Source organism: Apis mellifera, linkage group LG1 (genome assembly GCF_003254395.2).
Source record: "Apis mellifera strain DH4 linkage group LG1, Amel_HAv3.1, whole genome shotgun sequence".
Classification (NCBI taxonomy): domain Eukaryota; kingdom Metazoa; phylum Arthropoda; class Insecta; order Hymenoptera; family Apidae; genus Apis; species Apis mellifera.
This window is the reverse complement of record NC_037638.1, coordinates 22,911,892-22,930,210: the sequence shown is the minus strand read 5'-3', so window position 1 is coordinate 22,930,210 and position 18,319 is coordinate 22,911,892. Positions and strand designations below refer to the sequence as shown.

At 38.9% G+C, this 18,319-nt stretch overlaps 1 protein-coding gene across 3 annotated transcripts in view; it reads left to right on the top strand.

Annotated features, from left to right (window-relative positions):
- The window catches only part of LOC410662 (lachesin), a 273,388-nt gene that overhangs the window by 203,551 nt on the left and 51,518 nt on the right, over positions 1-18,319 (top strand). For all 3 annotated transcript variants that reach the window (XM_026446143.1, XM_026446141.1, XM_026446142.1), the window contains 3 exons: positions 7,032-7,160; positions 14,575-14,859; positions 15,190-15,252. In XM_026446143.1, coding sequence (XP_026301928.1) covers positions 7,032-7,160; positions 14,575-14,859; positions 15,190-15,252 — 477 coding nt within the window. The remainder of the gene's footprint in view (positions 1-7,031; positions 7,161-14,574; positions 14,860-15,189; positions 15,253-18,319) is intronic.

The following is an 18,319-nucleotide window of genomic DNA, read 5'->3' as shown; positions in this document are numbered from 1 at the left end:
GTTCCGTCCGATACGTCGTCGTTTCCGCTCCATTTTCGCTCTGAAAACTGAAAATTTCCAAATTCGCGGGGGAAAGGAAAAAAAGCAGAAGGGCAGCAGAGAGGAGGAGGAGGAGGAGGAGGAGGATGAATCTGGAGAGATACGAAATCGTCGTCGTCTTTCATCACTGCGTCCGGATGGATTAAACTGGATGGGCGCGCGACGGTATGGAAAGGAGGTTAATTTGTTTACGCCGCTCGGACAGTTTCACGTCCAATTAGCCGGCAAGCCATTTTCCGGCCGGCCGTATGAATGTTGCAGCGCATCGAGTCTGCAGGTTGCGCAGGATACGGCCGATTTCGAACCGCTGTCGAAACATCATCGTTCATTGATCAAACCGGTGAAGAGATCCGATGGGAAACCCGGGGGAGGAAGAGAGAGAGAGAGAGAGTGGAAAGTATAACATCCTCCCTCTGTCGCGTGAATTCGAAGCGCGCGATGGTTAATATTGTCCCTTGACCCCTCCTCCCCTCCTCACCGTTTCGTGTAACCGTTCGAGCTGCAAGCAGCGGTTCGTCCAATGCAAGAGGAATCCGAATTGTTATCGTTTGCGTGAACGTTAACAGGCAGGATAATCAATATTTGCCGATACGACCGAAATTCACCGGCCTCCGGTAAACGCTTATGATGTTGATTTAGTATATACGATATTACCGGGCAAATAATCCATGTGGATATTCGATTACTCTTTCGTTCGCTGTTTGTTCAATCGCCGTTCGTATATAATTTGAACACTTTGACCGTGTAGCGCGTTTTGTTGCTTCCCTTTTTTCTTTTTTTCTTTTTTTTTTCTATTTTTAGGAAAACCCTGTCGGTCGTGTTTTTCCATAGAAAGAACGGGGAAGGGATCGATTTGTCGAAGTTAAATCGAAATACGAGAGAAGAAAAATTAATAATTCCTTCGTTCTTCGAGCCGATTTCGGCTCATTCGATCGAATTAATAATAATGATGATGATGATATTGTGATTAATAGAATATGTATCGTGCTAATATTATATTATACGTATCTTGATGGAACACTGGTCAATCGAGATTTTATTGGAAATTAAATCGTCACGTTGCGTTTCTAGTAGATTCGAATAATTTTCATTTAAAAAAATCTTCTAAATCTTGGAAAACATCTTTTGCCTCGATCACTAATGATATAAATAAATTTCTGTTTCTGCAAAAAAGGAAAAGAAGAATACATTTCTTATTTATAATTATATATTTATAATACTTGATCCTCAATACCTTAAGTTGGCCAAACACGAATCCGTCTCCCTTCCCCGGACAATTTCTCTCGAATTCTCTCTTCGAATCGTAAAAGATCGGAATTCGTGCTCAGACATCCGCGAACCGACGCTTTCCAAAGCATCCAAGCCTCTCTGCAGCTTCATACAAATTCATGAGCTGGCTGGCTGGCTCAACCATTTCGCGGCGAATCATTCCCCTAAGTTTTCGAGCGAGAGAGTGCATCTGCTCTAACGATATACACATTCTCGCGAGCTTGATAGCGCAGTTTCTGTCACATCCGGCCCATTTGTTCCCTGGACACCCGTCATATCCTTATGGACCAAGATGACTTCATTCGTTTCTTTTCGCTCCACCCCGACGCGAGTTTGCACGACTTGGAAAAGCGAGGAGAAGAAGAAGAAGAAAAAGGAGAGAGGGAAAAGAAAAAAAAGAGGAAACGGAACTCTCTCCTTTCATCTCGCCGCGGTTGCAAATGAAATTAAAGGGGGCAAGGGGACAAAGGCGGACGAGACGTCTGATTAAACCGGAGATCGGATAATTTAATCGAATTAACCCGAGTGTAAACGCATCTAGACTCGCGGTTCTTAACCTTTTTCTCGACCACGGATACCGATTTAAGTAATTTTGTTTATTCTCGAGAATCCTCGATATCCGTGTATTTAATAAGAGAGACAACCAAATACGTCAAAAAATTTACTTTACAATTATTGAGAATAGTGAAAATGTATTTGTTTAAATTTTTACTTATTTTCATCAGTTTTATTATAATTATTTATATAAAGTAGATGTTTAAATGTTATAGATTGTTATAGATAGGTTGGTTTAATATTAAAATGCTTATCAAGTTTCAAATTTGAAAAAGAACAGATATATATATATATATTCCCAATTAATATCTTTTATTCAAATAATAATACAATAATAAAGTATTCAACGTTCAAACTTACTTGGCAAGAAAACATCAAATTGATCTCTCTCGTTCACTTGATCCTATATTCGTAGATTCATATATTTAGAACAGAGTTGGATGCTAAAAAGATTGAAAAATTAATTAATTATTAAAATTTGGAATGATAACTTTATTTAAAACAACTTTTTCTTATTCGCCTCTATTGTAATTATCCTCGATATGAGTCTTCTGTATAACCCCATTCGTTAAGCGCCAAGTTTAACTGCGATTATTCGATGCATCGAATGATAAATTATTCATCAAGTAAGTAACTTTATTCCTAACTTCCTTTATAATCCATTTAAAAATTTTATCCATCTCTCGTTAAGAATAACCGGATCCGAGCGATCGGTGTCTTGGCGCAGCTGTTCGTCTTGATCCAAACAGAAAAGGATGGGCAGACATACGTAATCGTCGTGGAAAATTAAACGAAATCTCCGAGCACCTTTGAGTAATCCTTTTCGAGCAAGGCTTGGAACAAGGGGAGGAGGGAAGAAAAGAAAGAGAATTATGAAAAATATGGGGAGAGGAGGGAAAGGGAAAGGGAAAATAAAAATTAATCTTTGTTGGCAATTTTCGTTCACGTACCGCGTTTATTCGTCACCGGTATTGCATTCCGCTGGGATAGAAATTGCATTACTTTGGGGAGGGAAAAAACGACGTTAAAAACGAAGCCTGAAACAAGTTCCCAACGATATTCTTTCGCCCGGCCACCGATAATGAAGTTTCTGCCTGTCGCCTGCTGTTATGCAGCATAAAAATTTCAATGAAACTCTTCTTTCGAAATGGCTATTAGCAAACCGCCCCTGCCCCGATCTATCGATTTGCATCCCTCTCGGCTTTTGAACCAACCCGTTCACCTCCCTAAACACTCTTCCGCCACCAATAGACGAATACATTAATAGAGAATGAAGCTATAGTGAAATAAACTTGTATAGGAAGTCGATATTCCTTCTCCTGGTAAAGGGGTAACGATTTCGCTCTACGTTTCCGCTCTAATGTTCGATAAACGATTGTCCAACAATATTCGTCCGAATATTTTCTTCCTTCCCCGATCCTCGTAACCGAAGGGAAAAGGAAATTTTATTTCCTTTTCTTGAAATTCCTTTCGGAAATGGAACTCGCCAAGGATTTTTTCGTCCTTTCGTAAAATTTCTCCCTTTTCGCTCACATTCGTGTACCTTTTTAAAGAATTAAACAGGGGTTAAGAGTAAAAATTCTCAGAGATTTACTCACAACAATCGAAGAGCTTCGCCACTACCGATTACTAATCCACTACTAATCCTTTCTTTCAAGTTTCACGGATCCCTCGAATATCTCAATCCGATACCTCGACGATTACGAAAAAAGTTTCATCCTCTTCTCCATCCACGCCTTAAAAATGATAAAAAAAAAAAAAAAATCAGGAAATCTTTCTTTTTCGCACCGGTGGAAGGACGAACGTCATCTTCTAGGAGGGAAGAAGGATAGGGAAAATTCAGGATAACCCCTCAATTATTCGGCAGGGTATCGGCCGAGGTTGGCGGTTGTCGTACGCGCGGAAAGACAGTTTGGCAGGGCGCGTGTCTCGTGAAAGAAACATCGTTCCCTCGGACGCTCTAATGGCCGGAGGGTTAATCGCGACCAGGAGGCGAGTAAAGCCGGAATAAAGCCACGTAAAGATTTATGAACGGACCGTGAAAAGAGGAGATTGGCGATTCGAAAGGGTGCCGCCGCGGGATTTCATCCGTCCGCTTGGGGGATTCGTGTTGCCTCGTGATTGTTTTCCAAAGATCGCCGATTGGATGGAGTGTATGTGTATATATATATATATCGTTTCGAAGGAAACGGAAAGCGATCACGCGATTATATCGCGCGATGGAAAAACGCGAGACGTGCAGATTGTTTCGTGGATTTGAAGAAACGTTGTTTGTTCGAATGTTTTTAAAAAAGTAACCGTCTACAGTTTCGTTGAAAATAATATTGAAAATTAATTAGACAAATCCATATTATGAAAAAGATTAAAATTAACGAGGTAGTGTTAGAATTATTTCTGTAAAATATTATTTTATAACCCAAAAATTCTAATTTTATGAAATTTTTCTTATATAAGATACGTAATACACAGGTTAAATTAAATTCCCTTGTAAGGTAATGAGTTTGGGATACTTTCAAGCGAGCTATTTTCTATTATGTAAAATCGAAGGTGAATCGAATAAAAAGATTTATGAACGGTAACAAGTCGCGTGGAAAAAGTTGGATCGGATATTGTCGGTAGATCGTAAAAAAGAAGGAAAAAAAGATCCTCCCCTTTCTTAATTTATCGACTTTCATCGACGCTCTCATTAATTATTTTCACGGATAAATGTCGTAAGAAACCGAAGCCCGGCTACCCAGCCTCCCAGCTCGTAATCCCTGTGGAAATATTTTTCCCATCGTTCTCCTGTCCCTTCCCTCCCCTCGTATTATAACAACGAAAGGAAATGGAAGGGGCATATTTTAACGATATTTGATGTTTAAACACGGAAAAGTACAATCGCTTTACCCTTGCGAATCGAAGAAAGTTTGAAACGAGGAGAGACACGGTACGCCAGAAACCTAGGAAGCCTCGGTTCACGGTGGTTAAACTGGTGGTAAGAATTATCCAAGTAGCTGCAACCTTTTTCCAGACCAGATGTAAATTAAACAATCGCAACTGTATCCAACTGTTTCTGAAACCTATCCAAACTTTTTGGCATTTCGTTAATTGCCTTTCGTATATTCATTTTTCTTTCTTCTTTTTCTTTCTCCTCTCGCATTTCGGACGCGAAATATTCCTTTCACCATTTCCATCCTTATAACGAACGAAACATTTCCAATAAATTGCAGAAGATATTAATTTAAAAACCGAGGCTCGCGATGCGAACAATTATTTCGACATAAATAATCGACGAGCCAATTTTATAGGGAAGAAGAAACCCGAGCTCGTTCCTCGTACGAATTCCTCTCTCATTAATAAACGCGCTTCCTTTCCGAACAAAGAGCCCGTTAATTAGAAGCGTTGCCCCGGTACAAATATATATTTACAAAATGAAGTTAATTTCCGTTCTTCGAACGCAATTAAATTTTATCATCAATATTGTAATTTTTGCGCTTCTCTTCTTCTTTAAAAAAAAAAGAAAAAAGAAAAAAGAAGAGAAAAGAGAGAAAGAGAGAGTCATTCGTATAACCTGACGTTAACCTAACGACGCTCGCGTCAGGCTAATGAACGTTGGAGCGCCATTTTGTCTTCCGCGAGGGGGAAAAAAAAAAGAAGAACGATCCATTTTCTCCCATGATAATGATAATAATAATAATTATTAACCTTTTTCTCCTGACCTACTATCATTCATTCTCGGTTTACGAGACCTTCCTCTTTTCTTCTCTTTATTATTATCCTCTTCTTATTATCCTTCCTCTGCGAGGAAGGCATCGAAACGAAACACGTTCCAGCGAAACCGATTCGTGTTAATGCGTTTGAAATCGTAATTTCAACACTATCATCATCCAGTGTTCGTTTATTGGATCCGCTTCGCGAATCTTTTCGAAATCGGGTGTGCAGCTCATCGTTTCACACATCTCCTCCTCCTCTTTTCCTTCTCTCTCTCTCTCTCTCTCCGCAACGATGATTTCGCAGGGAAAGACGGCTTAACGACTTGGAAATGGAACGACAGTTTTTTCTTCTTTTTTTTGATATTCGCCCCGATAAAAAGACCGCGCACCTTATTTCTCTCTCTCTCCCTCCCTTTCGCCGTCTTTTTACCGCCGCACTTTCGGACCAACTTTTATACCGCGCTAACTTTTTACGCGACTGCTCGTCCTCGAGCTTAAAAATTATTCGAAACGGTGGCTAGGATGTTGCAGATGTGGAGCCCTTGTATTAACCGCGGCGGGATTGTTCCCCAAAGTTGCGCGAACCTTTCTGGATTAAAGTTCGAAAAGATTCCCTCTTTCGATTGTATATATATACTACCATCGCTGTTTACGATTTTCCGGCTTCAAATTCACAATATTTCTTCGCTGTTTATCATGCACTCGCTTTCGACGAGAGCGAGTTTCGAGAAAGGAAAGGAAATATTAAAAAGTTAATATATTGGGAAATATTTTTTGAGAATTTTTGTCATTAGAAAATAATAATGTGGTTTATTTAACGAGTTTTATTAGATAAACACGTGATCTAGAATTGAAAGATTCGAAAAGAAATATTTTACGGATATATATATATATATATATATATATATAATTGTAGATAAAAATAAACGAAAAATTAATTTCATTCAAGCATTTCGCAAATAAAGAGCTTGTAGTTAAACGAATATCGAGTTTTAATTTAAATATCTTAAATCATATTTTACTTGCAAATCGAGCAGATTACTCGAAAATTTCAAGAAGTTGAACGCGTTGTTTCGTCGATTTCGACAAAGAGGGGGGACAAACAACAGGAAAGTGACAGCAGGAATAATAAAAAAAAGGACAGGAAAATTCGCTTCGTAGATTGATGCGTGTTCCAGTGGGTTCGCGCCGGTTTCGCTTTTCTCTCTCTCCCCCCTTTTTTTGTTTATCCTCTCTCGCCGCCCTTTGTCCCTCTCCCTCTCCCTCTCTTTTTTCTTTATTTTACCAACCAAGCTCCGGAAAAAAGGGTTTCATTTAACCGAGAAAGTTTCACCGATAAAACCTGGTGCCTGGTTCTTCTCTTCGGAGAGATCCTGTTTGTACGTTTATGTCGAACGCGACTGTTTGTTCCGGCCGGTACAACACTATATTTGCACGGCCGACCGGGCTGAATCAATTTCTGCTTTTGGTTTTCAGTGCTCGTGTACGATGGCGACCAATTAAACTTGACGAGGATCTCGCGCAATGAAATGGGCGCGTATCTCTGCATCGCGACCAATGGAGTCCCGCCAACAGTCAGCAAGAGGATCACCGTGGACGTCGAATGTGAGTGGGTTTCAAGGATATATACATATATATATATATATATAGACGATCAAGAGTCAAGATATACACATACGTGTGCCTAGCGCGTGCGTTCGTCGAGTCGCCATGCGTTTTTAAAAAAAAAAAAAGACCCTCTCTTCGTCTGGTGTTGTTTGTTTTTCCTTTTTTTTTTTTTTAAACGAAAAAAAAGGAACGAAAGATTTTCCCTCTGTTGGAGATACGAGGTTCAAGTATGGAAAAAAAGAAAGAAGAAAATGAGAGGTTTCCGTTATTGACGAAAGAAGGGAAATGGAAATGGAAGTGGAGATATAGGAGGATCGTTGAGCATTTCGAAATGGTTTCATATATATTCGATAAAACTTTTCTTGCTTCGGTTTGTTATTGAAATTCTTCTTTATTACTTTCGGGGGGAAGGGAGGAAAATTCGATTCCTCTCCCTTACGCGAAAATGATTTGGATTCGATTACACGCTTGTCGCGTGATTTTCATCCGGTTTGATTAATAAGGTGAATCGATATCGAAACGAAGCGGAATCATCGAAAATCATCAATTGTAACGATTATAATTGGATCGATGTAAAGGAATTCAATCACTCGTTGCAATTATTTCTCCGTTCGACAAAATTATCGGATAATTATGATAATTCATTTATGATTTTGTCGTTAATATTTATTATATCACTGTCACGAAACTTTTTAAACCATCTTTATATCTTTCCTTTTTTTTTATTCACAATATTATCACTGCATAAAAATTTTTTTTTTCTTGCACATTTTTATCTTTTGTAAAAATAAAAGAGCATGTAGGAACACCTTGTAGTTTTTTATCTTCAATTTTTTTTTTTATGTAATTTTACGTTAGCTTTATATATTGAATAGTTTTTTGTCTTATCTTGTCTTGCAATGTAATTCTGAAATGTTGAACCAAAAAATATATTATTCAGTTTCCACGAACAATGGAAAATAAAAAAAAGAGTCAAAAATCGATATAATTTCATAAAATAATTCTACTTTAATATACATATATTTAATTTATTATGAGATGATAATTGAATTATCATATTCTTCCATATTATAATATTTTTCAAAGCATTCAAGAAGCATTCATATATAAAGAAAAAAAAATAAAAAAGAAAAATAAAAAAAAAAAATTCATATATAAAGAGAAGAGGTTAAAAATATCCAATAATTGCTTAATTCGATCTGCGACAAACGTTCAATCCAAATTTCACGGAAAAAAGAAAAAGAAAAATTTAGAAGAATCTTCGATATTGTTTTAAATTTCACGAACCACGACGGTTCCTCTCGCTCGCTCGAGCCTCGGCTTCGACGAGGAAAGAAGGAAAAGACAGGTGGAGCGGATGCGTCGTTACGGGGAACCCGAGGGAAATAGCGGGCAGGTCGAGCGCGAGTCCCTCCGCTGCTGGTCATTTTTCCCTTTTATGCGTTCCATCCGTTCGTGTCACTTGGCGCCATGTTTGTGCGCGTACGCGGCGCAACAACCGTGAGAAGCAGAAGGAAAAGGGACAAGCCAGCGCTGTGCTCTTTGAATATTTAGAAGGGCGCGGACATATTTTATTTAGAACATTCCGTTTCCGCCTCCCCCAACTCCCGCACCGCCACTTTTCTTCCTCTCCGCCTTGCCGCGATGCGTTTGAATAATTTTTACCGCTTCTCCCCGACCCCGCCTCGATCTTTCGCCCAATTTGTCGCGTCCATCAGGCAAGTTAGATTCAAAAAATATCAATGTCTTGAACGTAAGAAGAAATGGGATCGATTCGCGTTGATCGAAATAGGAAAATATGGAAAGATTTTCGAAGATTTTAGCAAAATCGCGTGTATTTGTATAGATAATTTGTAGAAATGATTCATTAAAATAATTGAATAATTAGTACGTAAGAATATTAATATTATTTCTCTTCCTATGTTCATTTAGTAATATATTATGTTTATTTGTATTTATATATAAAACTGTCGTTATCACAAAATATAAGGAGACGATAATAATCTGTTACGATGCTCTTTAGAAACTCTAGGAAAGAGAGAAGAAGACTCCCTTTGGGAGAGGGAAACGTTGCAATCCCTTTCTGGATGGGTTCGAAACAATTTATTCCGGGTCGAGCGCCCATCCAGAAACATCAGAGAATACACTTCCTTCTCCTTAATCCAGATTATATCGTAGAGATTTTCGTTTCACGTATTCTAATGGCGCCACTTGCAAACCTCCCCCTCCCTCCTCCCTTTGTTCAACGGTGTGCTTCGCAAAAAGGAAAACGACACCGCGGGGCAGAGCGTGGCGCCCCTTTGAGTGCTTAGGGAGGACATATTTTATCCGGGTGCACCAGATAATCTCGGTTTCCGCTCCGATCGCGAAAGAAACAGCTTTTGTCTGTGCGTATCTCAGGATATTCATCTTTCTTCCAGCGAAGAAGATGTCGGCGCTCGCGGTTTCGAGTCAACCTTTCATTCCGTCCCACTGAAACTTTTCTTGTCTTTCCGTCGATTCCACGAAATAAAATCCTCTTGTCGTTATATTTCCGATCTACATATATATAGAGAGAGAGAGAGAAAGAGAGAGAGAGAGAGACCAGGATATCATATTTATCGAGTTACATACAATCATAACCATATTTTGCAAGGATGGAAATGGCCCCTAGAAAAGCATAACATCCAAGATTCACTTTTTCCAAATCCTTGTCTCATCGCCACTATTTAACAAATAAAAATAGATATGCATTTATTAATATTCATATAAGGATGTCACGCATCCTTCTCTTATTTTTCACAAGCATAACATCCAAGATTCACTTTTTCCAAATCCTTAAAAATAATTATACATTTATTAATATTTATATATCTGTATGTCACGCATCCTTCTCTTATTTTTCACAAGAATAACATCCAAGATTCACTTTTTCCAAATCCTTGTTTCATCACCACTATTTAACAAATAAAAATAGATATACACTTGTTACATATTCATATATCTGTATGTCACGCATCCTTCTCTTATTTTTCACAAGCATAATATCCAAGATTCACTTTTTCCAAATTCTTGTCTCATCACCACCATTTAACAGATAAAAATATATATACGCTTGTTACATATTCACATATCTTGTATGTCACGCATCCTTCTCTTATTTTTCACAAGAATAACATCCAAGATTCACTTTTTCCAAATCCTTATCTCATCACCACCATTTAAAATGTAAAATAGGATAAAAATAGATATACACTTATTACATATTCATATATCTGTATGTCTCTTATTTTTCACAAGAGTAGTTCGTGCAGTCCTTAATTTTGATCAACTTTTCAGTACCTAAAAATTGGTAAGGATAAAAATTTCAAAGTACAAATAAAATCTAATAAAAAGGAGAACTCGACGCGATCTTGAAAAGCCAGACTCACACCGGTTATTAACATCCGACGATAGAATCGAAAATTAGATTTACTCAATCTCTTTCGAATCGAGTCGGAGCGAAAATCGAAAATATTCGTATCGTTTTCGAAGGTTAAAAAAAGAAAAAAAAATAATCATTCCGATAGGAGGGCGATAAAAGGGGCGGCAAAGCGAGGAGAATGGGCTTTTTTTGCGGCGAGTGAAAAATGAGGGGGTGAAACGGTTATCTCGGATTACCGGGGTGGACCCGCGGAAAAAGATATTCGATCAACGCGCGGATCCGAGGTGTCGGATTACAAAAGTCCCGCGCTTAAATGCCTCTCCAACCAACCCTCCTCCCTTCCCATTATACAAATTCTAATCGACCTTGCCTTCCTTCGCTTCCTCCTACGTTTTCGTTCGACCCGTTTCCTTTTTCCTAATTTTTCTTCGAAACGAAAGGAAAACTACAGAATAAAAAAAAGAAAAAAATTAAACGAGCATTAATTTTTCCTTCGAGTTGAAAATACGTCAGAATTCATTGGAGTGGTGATGGTTTTCGAAAACCCTTTTTAATTTCGTTTTCTCTGGGGGAAAGAAGGTAAGGTAACCGTAAGAATCGGATTAGCTCTTGTTGCTCGATTACGCGATAACTGTGGGAGGAGAGCTGGAACCAACAAACTCAGCTCAGCTAATTAACAGCTACGTCCCGAGTTTGGATAATTAAGACGCCGTTGAACGGAGAGGATTCTTTTATAAAAAGACGAGCATGAGTCCATTCCCATGAACCCAGCGCGGCTCCATTTTATACCTGTATTCGTTTCATCCCTCTCGTGTTTCTGGATATATTTACCAGAGGGGAGGAATTGCTTTGTTCGAGCATATCGTTCGCGATGACCGTCAAAAATGCGAAATGGCTCGATTAATTTCTTGGAGAGGAACGACTGGATCCGAGGCGAGGGAGAGACAGGAACGAAAACGAAAGGAAGGAAGGCTCGAGCGTGGATAGAGTCTATTGTGGGAAATCGGGAGAAGTATGCGTTAATTAGGGCCGGCGCTGGCAATTTGTGGATTTGTGGGGAGCCTGATGCATACCGCCAATGGCCTACCTCGAGAGATAGTTACAACCACCGCCTGCTCCGTTGTTATTCGTCTACGGTTAACCAAGTTCGACGCCAGTTTTCTTCTTGGCCCTGCTAGGCCCACTGTTGCTGTGTAGCTTCCCGTATCTTCGTGCAATTAATCGTACTACTGTTTGATCTACGCTATTATTTCTTCTTTAATTCTATTCATTTCATCATTTTTCAACAGATAGATGTTAAGATGTTCAAAGTTGGAAGAGATTTTATTCAATCTCCAGTAATTCATTTGTTTCGAAGGAAAAGCGTAATTGAAGACACAATGAAGACAAACTTCAATTTAAAGGTTTCGTGACACGAGTTGTGTAATGACTTCGTAATATTCTCGAAAAATACATTCGAAAAGCAATTGGATGTAACGATTGGACGAAATTTCAGTTTCGTTTCAAACGTTCCACAAAATAGTAGAGTTCTCGTTAAATGGCTCGATCGAATCGAAATGTCTATTTCTGGGGAAGGTAGAAACTCGTCGAACGTCGGGTCGAATTTGCTTAGGAAGTCACCGATGACGCGAAAGCTTGGCCGAATTACGCGACCTGCATCCCTGAGATTAATCTCTAAACTAGCTTTGCGCCAGTTCTAATCAAGTTCTCGGCGAGGTTGCCCCAAATAACTTGTTCAAACGGCTTGAATACTAGGATCCCTCGATCCAGCCATCAGGGGTGGAAAAATTCTACGTCCCTTTAGAACAGGGCCTTTGACATCGTACAATTCGACTTTATCCCCGTTGATTGGCCCTCTATGAGACACGGTATATACATGTATATATATATATATATACATTCTTCTAATCCAACGTTTCGTGAAACCGCGACAAAGTTTTCCCTCGAGTTCCGCGTTTATTCCGCTCGAATTAAACTGTGGACGGTTATTTTCCACGCGGTAGAAACACAGGGACAAATATTTACATTTGATCAATTCCGAGAGAAGGGTGGAAGGAGAATATTACAAGGTATATCAACGCTCTGTGTTCCTTCTTCTACGGTTAAAAGAAAACTTGGTCGCGGAAAGTTTTTCACCTGCAACCCTCTTTGCCGGTCCGCGAGAAGTGGAGAGAGAGAGAAAGAGAGAGTCGCGAGTCGGGAAATTGTTTCTGGCCAACTCTATTTGCCAGATGGAAACGAAAAGATATAGCGGGATTGCGTTAAACAACACCGCGTTATTGCTCCCGGCCGAAAGTCTCTCTTTCTCTCTGATGATCTCTTCTTTTTTCTTCGCTATCCATTTCGACGCTTACATTTTTAGATCAACAAATGTAACAAGGCTGAAGCTTCTTCTCTTTCGTATTCTTATAAGTATCTGAAAATATATCATCTTGAAGAAATGTATTTGATAGATATTTTTATGTTACGTTGACAGCATTGCTTAGATTGGAAAAATAGAAGTTGTGGAAGGAAACTGTAAAAAAAAAAAAATCTTTCACTTACTAATCCTGAATAAGAAATGAATATAATACTATAAAATTTCATTATCTCGTAATTAGAGTGTGGATTTTTATGTAAGTGAAACGTGATCAAATATTTGATTAGTACAGAAAATTTCTCGATTATTTCATTCAAGAAAATTCGATTTTTCGGGAAAAAAAATCTGTAAAAAGAACTGAAAATTTTGTCATCGAAATCTACTCAGGAAACGGAGGAAAGCGTGCCATTGAAATCCTTTTTTGATTTATCCCGTTATCTCGATCGGTTGCCGAGATATCGAGGAATAAAAGTTTCCATAGCGCTCGATATAGGCGGAGATTATGAATGGGAGCGAGCCATGTCCTTCCAAGAATCGCGTACTACGTCCTTCCAGGAATCGCGTCTGTCACTTGTCTGGAATTTGAGATAGGTCAGTGAGGTGCGAGCGAGAGATCCGAGCAAGCGACAAGGATAGAAATGGTAAACGGTTAAAAATTACACTTTTCTTTACGCGACGATATCTCGGAAACCGGAACTCGTATCGGGATAAATCAAAAAGCGTTTTAAAGGGCAAGGATCCACGCTTTTAACGATCGCTCGTTCGTCGACCGGAAGTCGCTATCTTCGGAGTTATAGCGGTTCAAATTTTTCCTAATTTCAATAGAGTTTAATCGAGATCGAATGTTATATTTTCCTTTACACGAGGATATCCCGGAAACCGGAAATCGTATCGAGATAAATCAAAAAGCGTTTTAAAGGACAAGGATCCACGCTTTTAACGATCGCTCGTTCGTTGACCGGAAGTCACTATCTTCAGAGTTATAGCGGTTCAAATTTTTTCTAATTTTAATAGAATTTAATCGAGGTTGAGATAAATGATTGAATGTTACATTTTCCTTTACACGAGGATATCCCGGAAACCGGAAGTCGTATCGAGATAAATCAAAAAGCGTTTTAAAGGGCAAGGATCCACGCTTTTAACGATCGCTCGTTCGTCGACCGGAAGTCACTATCTTCGGAATTACAACGATTTTAATGTTAATGATTTTTCGTTTTACGAGAAATAAAATAAATTACGCGATAAATACGTTCATTTCTGAAAGAATAACGCTTTGATATCGATAAGTTCTCATCTTCAAACCACCAATCATAATTCTTCCGTTAAATTTCTCGAGCAGATCGAAAATAAATTATAACCCATTAATGAACCATACAATAACCAATAATTTAAGATGCATTTTCCACAATGCTTTAAACTTCACCATCGACTATCGTACTCCATAATCGTGGGAATAGCTCGGTATAATTCATGCTCGGTGATCTCGTGGAAGATAAATCGCGGAACGGATTTAACCAGCAATCTCTCCCCTCCCCATATCGACTCAATCGTTGCCTCGCACGATCTCCACGAACGATTATTAATAATTCGACGCGTACAGGATCCCTCGAATACGGACCAATAACCGAATCCTTCGTTCGATGTTTAAGTTTCGCCGATGATCTTCGTGCCGAATCAGCTGGTCGGCGCACCGGCTGGCACGAACGTAACGATCGATTGTCACACGGAGGCTTATCCACGCGCGATGAGCTACTGGTTCCTCGGCGACGAGATGATACTGTCCAACGAGAAGTACACGACGAGCATCATGGAGAACAGTTACAGGGCGTACATGAGGCTGACCATAAGGAATCTACAGGCTGGTGATTTCGGCAATTATCGTTGCATCAGCAAGAACTCGCTGGGCGAGACAGAGGGCTCGATCAGGTTATACGGTAAGATGAATCATTTGTGAATAATGAAGCAATGAATAAAAAAATATATATGATGAATTAATTAAAGAACATATCGAGAGATTTTAGAATTTTTCTTAAATTAAAAGTTTAGATGAATCGTTTCTGATAAAATTTTACTTCTTCGCTTCAAAATTAACAACGTTATTTATTAATATTGAATTGATTAAGAAAAATATATCCAAGTTAATAATTGCAACACAATTCTTGAATCGAGATTCGTTGTCTTATAGCATTCGAATGATCGATCGATGATGGGCCGAGAATTAGCTTCGAATTAGAGCCGATCCTTAAAGATAATTTTTATTTCAGAAATTCCAAAACCATCGGCTCCGCCGAAAGCCACGGAGATCAAGAGCAGCGCCAACAAAGAAGGTGAGAGGCTCATTGAATACATTGCACTTCAAGCTCCTCCCCTCCCCCCGTATCGATATCACGTAAGTCCTCTCCGACGCTTTTCCCTCTTCATCAAAGATAATTCTTCTTCTTCTTCTTCTTACCGTATTTTTCTCTACTTCCGTTAAAAATCGCCCCCTTTCCGCATCCTTTGAATAAATAAACCAACGATCGGTTGGTTGGAACGTGGATGAAAATTTAATCAATTTGGTCGAAAACGAAACGGAGCCGTTGGAGAGATGAGATATTTAAATTTCGCAGCGACGTTCGATCGTTAAATTTCACGGGGAGATCAAGGGGTTTGCTCTTGTAATCCAAACAATTTAGACGAGGGTCCCGTGTCGATATCGATCGGTTCACGCTTGGTCGGAGAACAGTGGAAACGTTGTCTCGATTCCTTCGAGGGGACACGTTTCCCCACGATCGACTACGTACATCCACGATACGTTAACGACATCCGTTTTGTACCGTGGTTAAATCTCTTTTCGATCCCTCCATCCATTTATCCCGTTACGTTTAAAAACTCGTAATTTCTTCGATTTTCTCGTCAACTTTTGACACGTGAATTTGTTTTTATAAATTTCCAAGCATTTTTTTTAAATAATTCTTCTTTCCACGTATGCTCATATAATTTGAGAAAATGAAATGACTTGCTATTATTCCCCAGATTCTATTGTGTCTACTAGGCTTATAAATCAAAGTATATAATTCTAAACTTTTAAACTCGAAAGCATTCCTTTTCTCAAGAAATATCGAAAGATAAACTTCGAGAATAAATCGAACAAACAAAAAAGAAAGAAAAAAAAAACATTGCGAAATTCTCGACAAAGATAGAGATTTAATATCAACGCTCTGGAAAGCGATCTAAGCGGCGAAACTCTATATTATATATATATCCGTTGACTGGGAAAAGCGTTGTTTCTGGAAAAACACTGCGAAGGCCCTCGATCCCCGAGAATAGCGGCTCCACCTCTCGAATCTAATCTTTGCATTAGGCGGGTTAGCCCGGCGTGTGCACATTGGCGGGTGTATTATTAAAGCGGCGTGAATAAGTTGGGTTGATGCCTAGGTCAGATCCCTGTGGCTCTGGCCCCGTGTTCCCGTAGCGAAACCAATCTCAATATGCTGCATTATTAACGTCATACCAAGGCTCGGCCGCGGCGGTATTACCACCATTAAGCTTCGCGATTTTACTCCAACCTTACCTTGCCCGGCAAACCGTGGATTATTGTCGAATTGCGCGCCCCCAATGGGCCGAATCTCGAACCCTGGGATTTCCACTTTGGGACGAGATTCTTTGTTCCTTCGCGTTCTTCTCTGTTCCCGGATAAATTCGTGTCTCTCGAACGTGTTGTTCATCATCGATTCGAATCGAGAACCATTTCAAAGCTTTTTAATTTAATCATGAAATAGCGGTGTGATTAGTCGAAGTTCGATCGAAGCGATGGGAAATTGGATCGAAAGAGTTTCGAAAGGATGCGTTAAAAAATAATATTTAACGTTTCGGATAACGGTCTGTTTGGTTAAAATATTTGATTAGGCGGCTGGTAAATTGTATAGCGGATTTAATTTAATAAATAATCGGAGGATGTAAAAAAAAAGGAAAAATAAATATCAGTTCACGGAATTAATTCATCTTTGATACGCGCGTTTTTGATAAGATTAAAATATTTACTACCGCAAATCGATCAAAAGTGTCCAGTTTATTTATGAAAACTGGTGGTATAAATGCATGGGTTCATGAATGAATGAATAGGCGTCGGAAGAAATATAGGACGCCCCAGTTTTTCCTCCGTACAAATTTTTGTCAATAAATTCTACGTGAAAAAAATAAGAGTATAACGTCAAATAATAAAGATCTATAAATGTTCCAATAAGTTAGAACGAAAATATGAAACGTAGTTAAATCAATTTCCATCTCAAAGTCTCTCGGATATATATATATATGGATACGTGTTTGCTATTGTGTTATCGAATTTATTGTTAGATTTCGTTATAGGTTACAGTTTTATCCAATTGTACTTTGTCGTACAATTTTCCCTCCAACGAACCAATATATATATACACGTAATACCTTAAATTAACAAATAACATCTTTCCACTGATAAGTAATGTAATTATATTTTTTCATATAAATTCGATATAATGTAATCTTTAATCCCAAATATATTCATAGATCTTCTACAAAATTCGAAAATAAAATTCGAGAGAAACACGAGAACAGTCAAATTCTGAAACCGAAGAAAATTCGATCGACGAAAAAGATTCATTGATTTCATGTGATACGAAATCTATGCAATATGTTTCCGTGTTATATCTCATTGTACATTCGACTATAATTAACAAAACTTCGCGCAATATTTCCTATACCTCGTCCATTTAAAATTAGAAACGTCGAGATGGAGGAAATGCAAGGATTATATTTCTGGGCACGCTTCGAGTCGGTCACCGCCCAAATGTTTCCCTCGGTTTTAAACGTAATATCGTAATGTATCGGGCCTCGAATGATTGACTGCGGGTTGCAACGAGAAAGTTTCGCGAAATCTGGCGTTGGCTCGTGTTCGTCGCCTTCCGTGCCTCGAAATCAATCTTAATATTGGCGAATTATTAATGACCCCGAGCGTGGCGGGCAATAACTCACGAATGGGACGTTAAGCGCCACCGAACAGTTTCCAATGGGACCCGCGTTGCTCCTTATCTGGTCAGATAAGAGGCGGAAAGCGGAAGCGAGACCTTCGAGGTTGATGTATCGATCGACAACCCTCGTGGCACCTGGCTTTTCTCCATTCCGTAACAACATTGTGCCATCGTTTCCTTCCAATTCGAAATAACAATTTAACGGAAGAACGAAGGAAGAGAAGAGGATTGGCCCCTCCAATTTTAAAATCTAATTCACAATTTGTATCGTATTGAAATTTTTGCTTGAATTTTAGGATACACGCGAGTGAAAAAATGGAAATAAGAGAAAAATAATCGATCAAATTGAATATAATTCTGGATATATTTTTTTTTTTTTTGCAGTTTGGATCATTTGCGTTACACGTTT